The 11,856-nt window shown below is 48.1% G+C and overlaps 1 protein-coding gene and 1 long non-coding RNA gene across 2 annotated transcripts; one reads left to right on the top strand and one right to left on the bottom strand.

Annotated features, from left to right (window-relative positions):
• Positions 1 to 124: 124 nt before the first annotated feature.
• On the bottom strand, positions 125 to 11,770 carry mlxip (MLX interacting protein). The gene is given in 18 exon segments (XM_084694425.1): positions 125 to 2,139; positions 3,226 to 3,355; positions 3,730 to 3,853; positions 4,871 to 4,998; positions 5,088 to 5,195; positions 5,545 to 5,657; positions 5,836 to 5,944; positions 6,045 to 6,151; positions 6,356 to 6,530; positions 6,533 to 7,075; positions 7,340 to 7,434; positions 7,642 to 7,731; positions 7,973 to 8,144; positions 8,719 to 8,760; positions 8,989 to 9,078; positions 9,292 to 9,377; positions 9,532 to 9,638; positions 11,123 to 11,770. Coding segments are annotated over 18 exon segments (2,658 nt in total). The 5' UTR covers positions 11,440 to 11,770; the 3' UTR covers positions 125 to 2,017.
• Positions 1,312 to 5,463, top strand: LOC146220017 (uncharacterized). Its single transcript, XR_014751004.1, has 4 exons — positions 1,312 to 1,450; positions 1,946 to 2,162; positions 4,930 to 5,075; positions 5,171 to 5,463. It is a non-coding gene; the product is annotated as an uncharacterized LOC146220017 (long non-coding RNA).
• Positions 11,771 to 11,856: the final 86 nt, after the last annotated feature.

Here is an 11,856-nt window from a genome sequence, read left to right as displayed (position 1 = left end):
AAAATTAAACATAAAAAATGTCTCAATGTATTGGTTGCATGATCACGCTTCTGTTTAATGGGAAAGTCAAAACAAATGCACAAGAAGGTTTAAGTGTTCAATTGACTTGGTGGGGGATCAGTGATAAATGTAGGAAAATATTTTATTTTTTAGAGCAGTATGACAGTATTTACAACTCTTAAGGCAAGACTCAAACAAGGTCATGATTTGAACAACTGCAGAATTAATGAATTCATTAAGAATTCACCTGCAGGAGACATTTCAGACTACAGGTCCCTAAGAACTTTAAAGAACAGTTTGATTTCTTCGTTGGAAAAAAGGAGCTATATCCAAAATAATATTTAACAAGTGAATACATTTTTTTAACCAAATTGTTGTCCTCTAGAACAAACTGTTCAACTTTCCACCTCAAAAAAAAGAAAATCATGATTCTTGACAGAAAATAACATAGGCAATATTGTGGCTGGTTTTAAGTTTTGTTTTGTCCAAGTAATGACCGTGTACTCTGCAACAGGATTTACACACGTCAATCTACACATCCCAAAAGAATGTGACCACATCAGCACATCACACAAAACATGTAGAGAACCTCCATAAACTAGGACTCATAACCACTAAAGCCATAGAAACATTCAAACCAAAACAGACAAAACTATCCATTTAAGGGTGCTTGTTTCATTCAAAGTAAACTAACGTTTTGTGCTTAAAAGAAATAAATACTGCAAAACAAAGGTAACGAGCACACATGTTCTATGAATAACCACTAAGGAGTGTTGAACAAAAAACACCGAAAGATGCCAGACGATGTCTGACATTATCCCCGTACTGAAAAAGTAAGTAATAAATAAGATGCCATTTGATCATAACTTTACATTAAGTTTGACTTGATTATGAAAAAAAGAAAAACACGTACGCATTGTAAGTGACATGTTCACTGCTGTGTTTTGTGAAGACATCCTGATATATTTTGTTCGTTTTGGTTATAGAGAAAAGCATATTGATGCTCACCAGTGCATCCCTGAGTGAACAAATACAATTTCTTTCAAAAGAATAATCGAAAAGTAACAAAGCACCTGTACATTCAGCGAAGCTCCATTGACGCTCGTTTTGTATGGTTATATTTCCACTGGCACATCATTGACAGGTAGCGAAGTTTGTATTTTATCAGTCCAATCTGGCAGACGATCCTGTCAAGGCGTGGTGTCTCTCCGATAGATCCCTGAAGAGTTCAGTAGCGCTATAAAAGCCCAGCACATGAAAAGACGCGAGATTAACTTCAACATTCCACGCACGCTGCCTCCACCTGGCTGGAAGACTTCGGGAACAGGGTTTTACAGCACCAGGACCGGTACACGTGCGTGTTGTTGAGCTCCACAGTGCGAGGAACACAAGATAAGAACACTTAACAATAATCCTTCAGGCTCGGAAACGTTTTTCAGTCCGTTTCACGGTAAGATCCGCGTCTCCCGTACACGTCGTTCGTCAACTAAAAGTAAACTTACTCTTTTGTTTTCCCTTTTTAAGATAGATTTTTTTCTTTCTTTGCTTTAAACTATTTCTACCTCACATAAAACAAACCATCAAGACATCACGGTAAGAATCTTATTTGAACTAAAAACACCCTGAACAGCAGACTGTGATTGGCGTCATACATCGCTCGGTTGCCCCTGATAGCAGAGGATGCTTTTGCAGAGATTCAAAAACCTTTCTGCATGCACATTTCACATGTTTTTAGAAAATATGACTTCGAAATTTCCAAAGATTAATATTATTGACACCCTAGCCAATATGGAGGAATAAAATCCTTCACTGAGAATAAGGCAGAAACCTTGTGCGTTTTCTGTGTGTGACGAATCTAGACAGAGTGGAAGACAAGAGTTATCTCTTTGGAACTTCACTCGAGAGGCCAGCTGGTGAAGTCTTATTTTTCAACGGTTTTTCAAAGTGTTGTTTGAAGGGTCGATTTGGACGTGAAGTGAGAGTAATTTGTGACGACCCCGCCCGCTTGACTAAGCAGCTAGGAGTCTCCAGAACTGTTGTGGGAGTTTGCGACAGCTTGTCTGGCTTCTTCGGGTAGCAAGGCCGGGTCGGTGAGGATGGAAGTACTGGTGCTAAGCTGCCGGAGGGTCCCGAGTACCGCTGTCAAACCAAACAAAGAAACGGTAAGACATCAACCGTTACTTCACGCCGTCCATACCCACTAGCATACTAGCTAACTCTACTTGCATAACTTCCTGTTCACTAAATCAGTGTTTGTCAACCCTGGTCCTCAGAGACCCCTGTCCTGCATGTTATAGATGTTTTCCTGCTCCAACACACCTGATTCAAATGAATGGGTTGTTATCTAGCACTGTAGAAGCCTAGTAAAGAACATGCATTTGAATCAGGTGTGTTGGAGCCAAGAAACATCTCAAACATGCAGGACAGGGGGTCCCTGAGGACCAGGGTTGAGAACTACTGCACTAAATAATTGAACAAGGGTTAGGAGTTTCTGATGGAGAAGCTAGAGTAATGCAAGTCCTTGACGACAGTAAGCTTAAGGTGCAAAGCGATAAGCAGACTAGGCTCCAGAACAAATTAAATGGGGTGGCATTTTATTCTCACAAGAGGGGGGGGGGGGGGGGGGGGGGGGGGGGGGGGCACACATTTACAAAGCATTTATGAGAATCAAAATAAGAGCAGACCTGCATATACTGCAGGAAAGTGTAGCCATCTTGATATTTAATTTATAGCCAATGCCAGTATTTCTTATTTATACTTTTTTTTTAAAATTGAGAGGGGGCACAGCATTCTATTTGCCCCCCCCCCCCATTGATAGCTGTGCCCTTTCAAAAAAATAAGTTCCCTATGCACCCCACTGGATCCGACCCTGGCGATAAGACATGTGACCTTTCCGCCCCTCCCCCTCTCATCACATCCTTTGACCGGAGAGACGCGAGCACAGGAAAAGACGACACGATAACAAAAGGAGGAAGAAATGACTTTCAGCGATCTAGAGATACTGGAGAACCCAAGATTCGTTATGGAACCATGATTCAACTTTCTCCAGCGCTAAATAAATCCCCAATGCATCTGGGGTTCAAATGAACAGGTTGTCGTGAAACTCAGCCTGATAACGATCATTCTTTTGACTCAGGTGTGTTGAAGCAGGGAAACATCTCAATCAAGCAGGGGGTCCAGAGGATCAGGGTGGAGAGAGGCTGTGTTAGCGTGACTGCTACTCACTGGGCCTCAGCACAGGCAGAGAGCAGTGTCGTTCCAGCCACTGTAGGGTGCTCTCACATAGCTCCCCCTTGCTGGTGATGGAGACCGAGCCGTTGAACGACTCAAACAGGGGCTTGATGATGATGCTGAACTGTGACAAGTGGGTCAAAGGTCAAACTCGTGAGGTGGAGGTTAAACAGATGCAATCTGATGCTCAGCTCAAGTCCTCAGAGCCCTACATAGCTTAGATACCCCTTGATGACTGGTTTGGAATTTTATTTAGTTTTTTCCCCTGTGCCTAAAGTTGTCTTTTAACTCAAACAGCATGAAAGAGTTTTGGCATGGGGCATCTAATCAAACAATCTGAATTTAGTAGAAACTTGCATCACTACACACTAACGTTTTGACTTTAAGAAACTTGTTTGCATCTGTAACGTAAACTTGGGTCTCCCCTCCGTGATTACCCAGTTAAAATAAAGGTTCAAAGAAAACACGTAAAACTCTACGTTTTTTTTTTAAGGATACAATCCAGAACTTCCAGTTTTGAAGCGTGCGGCTCTTCACGTACTCGTCAAACTTCTCCCTCATGTGGTCGAAGCGGTGTCGTGTTATGGGCACTCCTGTAGCAGGCAACTGCTCCTGGCACGTGCTGCGAGATACGTGATTGGATGATGGAGAGAGGGGGTGGGGGGAGGGAGAGAGAGAGAAAGGAGAGGCCAAGATTTAGACAGACAAACGTTACCAGATCTGCCTTAGCAGTAGACAGTAGAACAGCTCTCTATACACGTCTTTCCTTCCTGTCTCCCCCTCAGGTCTCTCTCCTCTGTCTCCCCCTCAGGTCTCTCCTCTGTCTCCCCCTCAGGTCTCTTCTCTGTGTCCCCCTCAGGTCTCCTCTCTGTGTCCCCCTCAGGTCTCCTCTCTGTCTCCCCCTCAGGTCTCTCCTCTGTCTCCCCCTCAGGTCTCTCCTCTGTCTCCCCCTCAGGTCTCTCCTCTGTCTCCCCCTCAGGTCTCTCCTCTGTCTCCCCCTCAGGTCTCTCCTCTGTCTCCCCCTCAGGTCTCCTCTCTGTCTCCCCCTCAGGTCTCCTCTCTGTCTCCCCCTCAGGTCTCCTCTCTGTCTCCCCCTCAGGTCTCCTCTCTGTCTCCCCCTCAGGTCTCCTCTCTGTCTCCCCCTCAGGTCTCTTCTCTGTCTCCCCCTCAGGTCTCCTCTCTGTCTCCCCCTCAGGTCTCCTCTCTGTCTCCCCCTCAGGTCTCCTCTCTGTCTCCCCCTCAGGTCTCCTCTCTGTCTCCCCCTCAGGTCTCCCCCTCAGGTCTCCCCCTCAGGTCTCTCCCTCAGGTCTCCCCCTCAGGTCTCTCCCTCAGGTCTCCTCTCTGTCTCCCCCTCAGGTCTCCTCTCTGTCTCCCCCTCAGGTCTCCCCCTCAGGTCTCTCCCTCAGGTCTCCTCTCTGTCTCCCCCTCAGGTCTCCTCTCTGTCTCCCCCTCAGGGTCTCTCTTCTGTCTCCCCCTCAGGTCTCCCCCTCAGGTCTCTCCTCTGTCTCCCCCTCAGGTCTCTCCCTCAGGTCTCCCCCTCAGGTCTCTCCTCTGTCTCCCCCTCAGGTCTCTTCTAACAGGAGACACAGGAGAGGTACCGCCACAGGTGTCCTTCATACAGTGACAGTCGTGTTTCTACTTTATGGAAGCGTTGAGCTCCTCGATCTCCTCACGGAGCCTCTTGGTCTCTTCCTGCAGGTGTTGTCTGTCCTGCTGTAGCTTTCCCACGTACTCCACGGTCTTCTGCAGCGTGGCCGCGTTGCTGATCTGGAGACACGACACACAGGAGAGAGGGTCACCGCTGTCCCCTGCACCTTCACAGCAACGAGCATCGAGGAACAGAGGTCTGGGTTTACGTTTGACTGGGACTTGAGGGAGGGAACCATGTTGCAGAGTGTCTTGAAGCCGATGTTGATGTTGAAGCGTCTCTTCTGCTCAGCGGAGATGTGGGTCCCTCTGCGACTCTGGGGCAGAAGATGGGAAGGATGATGAGGACGAAGTGCGGAAACGTTTTTCAGGGCGAGCGCAGACACACCCAAGCAGGCCTTGGTGACCCCTTGTTCTTTTGTGTTCAAACTTACCAACATTTTTGGGGCATATAGACCCTGTTTTGCTTAAATACAGCTTTGACATTGGCTGATTGTTGACCATTTATCATGAATCATGAACTGAACTGCATTTATTATTAAAAGGTAGACAAATTATTCATAATAAATTTTTCATAATATTCAACTTGTTCTGAGTATTATCTGTCCATTAAGAATGTGACTGCTAGAGAGACAGACTGTTACACATGCATACTGACACACACACCTGGTTTGACTCGTTCTTGGAGAGGGCTGCCCTGCTGCTGAGGGGGGACTGGGGGCTGGGGGCCTGCTCTGAGCCACAAGGAGACCCCTGGCCCGAGCCCAGCCCGTCCAGCGCTGAAACACACCAACACAAATCCCGGAGACACGCTCACTTCACACACACACGTTAAAGTACCACACTAGACTCTGGTGTGTGTGTGTGTGTGTGTGTGTGTGAGTGAGTGAGTGAGTGAGTGAGAGAGAGGGGGAGAGAGGGGGAGAGAGAAGGAGAGAGAGAGATCGATCATCTCACCAGCTCCTGAGGGCGCTGCAGTCTTGTGCCTGGAAGAGTGCGTCTCCTCTTTAGGCACGATGAGCTGCTGAGCCTTGTGAGTCTGGGGCAGGATGTGGAACCCTGGAGACTGACAGAGAGAGAGACCAGGACACACAGTGTTATCATCCAGCTCTCCTACTGAGCTTTGGGCCCCAACCACAGGAGAGTTAAGCCAGGCGGGCCCCTACCGGTGCCAGGCTGGGCGGGCCAGCCAGGACCATGTTGGGGGGCACCGCATCTGGCTTCAGCGGGCTCTGGGTGACCAGCACTGCTCCGGTGTGCCCTGGGAAAGGAGCTGATGGGCAGGGGGGGCAGGGAGACAGGGAGGGGCGCTGGGTTACATGAGGCTGGTAGAGCTAACAAGAACACTCCTTCAGCACACGTGAGTATTTCCTTATTAAATAACTCGAGTTCTCAGTCAGCAGTCGTAGCAGCCCTTGGGAGGAATTGAAGACGGGTATCGGCGCCATCGTGTGGAGAGAGGTGAAAGTGGACTAACCTGTCAGGATGAGGTGTGAGGAGGAGGGGAGAGGATTGGCCGGAACGATCCTCTGTACGTGGCGTGTTTTTTTGCTGGAGTTGGAGGGGTGGATTGGTTTGGGCAAGGCAAACGTCTGGGGGTGCTGGCGGAGAGGGGGCGGCGAGGGATCCTGGGGCTGGAGGGGGGAGGCGGCTGGGGAGGAGCGTGGCTGGAGAGGGAGCAGAAGTCTGGGGCGTGGCTGAAGGAGGGGGCGGAGTCTCTGGGCGGGACACTGAAGGAGGGAGCGGAGTCTCTGGGCTGGACACTGAAGGAGGGGGCGGGGTCTCTGGGCGGGACACCGAAGGAGGGGGCGGAGTCTCTAGGCGGGACATTGAAGGAGGGGGCGGAGTCTCTGGGCGGGACATTGGGGGAGGGGGAGGCTGTGTGTGTGATGACCGTCTGGGACGGGGACTCTTCCAGGGGTGGGGGGTGGGCGATGGGCGTGGCTGTGCCCAGACGGCTGGCCGGGGGCAGGGGTGGACGGGGGGCGGGCTGGCTGAGAGGGGAGACCGCTGGAGCGCTGGAGCCCATGGGGCCTGGGAACAGGGGAAGGTAATCGTGCACGTAGGCAGGGCATCCAGAAGTCCCGCTGGCCTGAACAGGCATGCTGGAGGGGAGGGGAAGGGGGGAGGAGAGGGACAGGGGGTCTGGGGGGGGGCCCAGGTCAGTCGACAGGTGCATGGAGGGGAGGAGCTGAGCCTGAGGTCATGAGAAGAGACACACAGATTAGCTAGAGGACGAGAAGCAGTGTGGCACCACTTACTTGATCTGCGGTCAGAATGCCTCACTGCCACTGAGCTATACCTGTTCCTCCAGACAGTGTTAGGGCTGTGTGTGTTAAGGGTGTGTATGTGTCTGTTAAGGGTGTGTGTGTGTTAAGGGTGTGTGTGTGTGTGTGTGTGTGTCTGTTAAGGGTGTGCATGTGTGTGTGTGTCTGTTAAGGGTGTGAGGCCTGGGGTTTACCTGTGTCTGACAGCTGCTACTGGGGGCAGCAGAGACAGACTGAGCAGTGAGGGAAGCGGAGTGAAACACAGGCTGGCGGAGGCTGTGAAATAAGTCTGGAAGAAAGTCGCGGGGGTTAGTCACCGATTAGTAAAAAAACGCTACCGTAACAACCGTCACACATGCAACTGGCTGCATTAAGAGCTACAGAGTGACAATGACACAGTGCTCCAGGGTCCTGGTGAAACAAACGTGGGGGGGGGGGTGGTGGTGTTATGTTGCTGTGTCCCCCTGCGGACCCCCTGCGGACCCCCTGCGGTTACCCTGGAGCGGCTCAAAGGAATCCATAAAGTCCAGGTTGGGCTGTAAGGGGATGAGTCCTGGCTGGATCATGTCTGCGTTCCCTGCGTGGGCTGGGGACAACAGAGGACCCATATCAGAGTGACAACAGACCAGGGAGTTTCTATAGACGGCAGAATGATACAAGTGTTCACTTGGTGTTTTCATTTGGGAGATGGTTTTATCCAAACTGATGGGGGGATGGATCATTACCAGGCTTCTGCAGAGCTAGATAACGACCCATTCATTTGAACCAAGTGTACTGGTGTGTCTTAGGGATCTAAGAGGCTGAGCTTGATGACGCGCCCTCCTCACCGATCTCCCTGGGGTTGGGCCAGGCTATGGGCTGGTGCGAGGCCAGCGTTGAGAAGAGCGTGTCTGAGAACTCAGACATCAGTACGTCCATGTCGAACAGGGGGTCCATCTCCATGGGGATGGGAGACTCGCGGCCCCTGCGAGCGACGCGACGCCCCGCCAGCTCCTCGTCCTGCCAAAAGGAGACACGGAGGGTGTCTGGAAAGACTTCCCCAAACAGGGAAAACTGCTCCTCCGGACCCTTGGAGGGTTAGAAATGCAACACAAGCCTGCCAGTCAGTATCGAGAGCATGCAAGATTCACACACTTAATTCAGCAGACGAAATGTGATTGTTAAAAATAAAATACAAATGAGTTAAAAGAACATATCAAAATCTCTGTATCAGTTATTAATCCCCATCAAATTATGATCAAAAATATTTTGGTTGGTTAAGTTAGTCTGTGCAACAAGACACATGCCTCCAAACGTATCTTGCAGATTTGATCAGCAAGATGCTACAGCACATAAGTCAAAAACACCCAGAATAGACACCCAGAGCAGACCAAAACTAATCCCGTTCACCACATTCAGGCAAGAATAACCCTAGTCCTACACTAAACCCGTTTTCAATGAAGATCATAATAGAATTTCTCTCTTACTTTAGGACTCGGCCTAATCCACGTCTGGGAAAATGAACCCTTATGTCCATAAGATGCATGTATGCTAGTGGTAACTTAAAGAATATTTTAGATATTGTGGTATATACCTTGAGAAGGCTTGACAGATCATCATCTTTGTGCTTCTGTAACTGTGACAAACCGCAAATCAATGTTTTTACATGTGAGAATTAAGCACAGCAAACGACTGTACTCAATTGGATAATCAAGCCAATTATCTTATTAGCTATATTACATTAAAGTCTGAAATGAATACTTAATAAAACTAATTAATCAAGTCATGTGAGTGGTGCGTTATGACATTTTTTTAAAGACGTCAAAAAATACTGCATCACAATCTGAATTTGAATCAAAGATACCCTCTTTTTGAAGTAAGTCCTCCATTTGTGATACTCTCTGATGACTATTTCAATTCTTCTCTTCCAGTACTTCCCCTCCGTGGCTATCGCCTGTGGAGAGCAGAGGGAAGGGACAGCCGGGTAACGCAACAACAGGAGTGAGGGATAACCGACAGCAGGGGGGGGGGGAGGGCAGAGAGAGAGAGAGGGAGGGAAAAGAGAGAACAAGAGAGAGGTAATCAGCAATAAGGCTTCTCTTGAAAGGAAGCTCAAACATTATCCATGGGATGAAGGGAAGTGGATGACGGCACTGTCTGGTGTTACCTCGGCTGGGCGGTTGTCCTCCATGTCTATGTTCCCATCTAGAGGAGTCACAAAATGGCACACCGGGTTTTCCCTTTTTTCCACATCTGTAAGATCGGGGGGAAGAAAATCGAGAGTTGTAGTTAGGAGACAGGAACCTCCCCTCTGTTCCAACCTTGCTCAAACTCACACGAGTGTCCATCTCCCTTCAGGTACGCTTTCAATGTTTAGAGAAACACCGGATGTGTACGAAACTCTTACATTGCATATACCAGGCCCTCCAAATAGCGTTGTTGAGTCGGATTTTGTCCCTCCATAGCAACTTTAGCCCTTTGAAGTTCTTCCATTTAGGGGACACTAACTTGCCACTGAAAAGGAGAGGAAGCATCAGGAATTGTGAACATAATATTGATTTATTTACTTATGGGGGGGGGGGGGGGGGTTACAGTGCTACTTGTGTTGTGAGCAGCGTTTGAGTTCTGCACTGCAATAAATGTTGGAACCAGCACACGTTGTGTTCATTCAGCGGTACACTAAACCGGTCTGTGGTGTGTGCAAATATTTTTTTGGGGGGGCCCTTTATTAATGTAAAAACTAATAGAGGCCCAAAATTCCTGGCGGCGCCACTGAATGTAGCCATACTGTGTAGCTGTAGCATATGGAATCGCCCACTCAACACCGGATTTTTTTTTTTTTTTTTTGTGCTACTATACGTTGCGTATGAAGGCTGATGTGATGAGCCTGACGTTGATGAGGTTACTATAAAAACAAACGATTCGATTGATATCTCAGGTCTGAAAAGGAAATCGGAAAATACTGAGCACCCACGTGTGCCAGACTGCCAGGCTACATTAATTTAAAATTACATTGCAGTTGGTGCTAAGTGGAGCGTTTGTCATAGTGTGATTGGTTTTGTCGCTGTCAGTCCCCTGCTCCATATCCTATCCACCAATCACAGCGTGCGCCCGTGAGCACCCTCGGAGGAAAACATAATTCGGCGCCTATGGCTTGATGGTAGACTGACTGGCAGAAACGTCACTGATGGTGCATTTGAGGACTTTCCAGACGGAACCCCAAGACTGAACAGACACGTCCACAGGGAGGCGGTTGGGAGATTAACGCATCCTAGATCAAAACAAAGGAAAAGCAAGATACCGCAGACAATATCTGCTCATACACATCAACCAGTTTTTTTAGGTTGCACTGAAATTATCAGTAAATCGTTGCACACATTTTTTTTCCATTGATCTTTTTCATTCCCACACAAACAACAACCTGGGTACTTCGGTTAGGGCTTTTGAGCAATGTGCAAAAGCCTTTTATGCCCTAATAATAGCCCTTTCCCTGTTGCGCACCCACAATGTAAGATTGAGTTTGTCCTAGCAGCTGTCTTAATTCCCCCCCACAACATTGCACAAGTAAAATACAGAAAGGGGGGGGGGGGGGGGGTCGTGTTAGTGATGGTCTTTTTAGTCGGGGTCTTTATAATGGATCGTCTCCGGCATTCAGTAAGTATTGAGCAAGATGCCTGAAACTTAAAACTCGTGACTGCAAGCTGCACCCATATCCAATCATAGTGTAGCGAGCTATCATCTCACTTTCACTATCCTAATTTCGGAGGAACCGTTGAATAAAGTCGTACACTGAATGTGTGGCCTTGATTAAGATGATCACGGTGAATTATGCTTGATCTAAGATGCAAGTTGCTCAACATTACCTAGAGTATTTTACATGATTGGTAGCAGAAACTTCATGGTAACGAGCTAACAATAAGCTAGTCCTAGCCAGGTCGTCCAACTCATTGAAAGTTATAGTCGTAGAGGTATACAAGCTAATTTTAGAAAAAAAATACCTGTATGCAAGCGTCATGCACTCGAACAGTTTTGTCAACGACGCATCTATTGATAGGTGTGATGTACTTGTCTTCCCAAAGTGATAAGTTTGACAGGTCTGCTTGTTCACTGTGTCAAAGTCGTAGCCCTTTTTTGGTGGATGTTCAATATGTGGTGAAGACACCATGAAGTGACCACTGTGGATGATCTGTGATTCGCGTCCATCGGACTTCTTAAATCCCAATTGGGATTCCTCTGCGTCCGAGTCATCGTCTTGTTCTTGCTTGATACTCGCCGGGGTACGGCGATATTGTCGTCGTGGTTCTCTGTTAGCCATTACTGCTAGCTAGCTAATTAAGTAATCAAAACAGTTGTCTCCAGCGCAGCAGCTAACGATAGCAACGTAGCTATCTAGCCTATCTATCAGTGGTACAAGTATTTGGAATAAGACAAATACTAACAGGAAATAAGCTACCAAGTTAGCTGGCTAACTAATGCATCGAGTTCTCAAACTACTCATGCTTGTTATTCGTTATCTGGCTTTGTGGTTGATAAGCTTGCTAAACTTGTTTTGCTAACTAGCAGGCTTGCTAGCTAGCTGACTACCAGCTGACGAAAGTGTTAGCTAAGGAGTTGGTTCTACGGCAGGACCTGCTACTCTGCAGTTGCTCCGTCAACTCAAGAATGATTGGCTGCAGCCACAGCACCACCCTCTGCTGAAAATAACTATCCTGAAATTGTTAGCTAAAGCACA

The sequence above is a fragment of the Hypomesus nipponensis genome, chromosome 28, assembly GCF_054491055.1.
Source record: "Hypomesus nipponensis isolate SF chromosome 28, ASM5449105v1, whole genome shotgun sequence".
NCBI classification, from domain to species: Eukaryota; Metazoa; Chordata; class Actinopteri; order Osmeriformes; family Osmeridae; genus Hypomesus; species Hypomesus nipponensis.
This window is presented reverse-complemented; position numbering and strand designations above follow the sequence as displayed.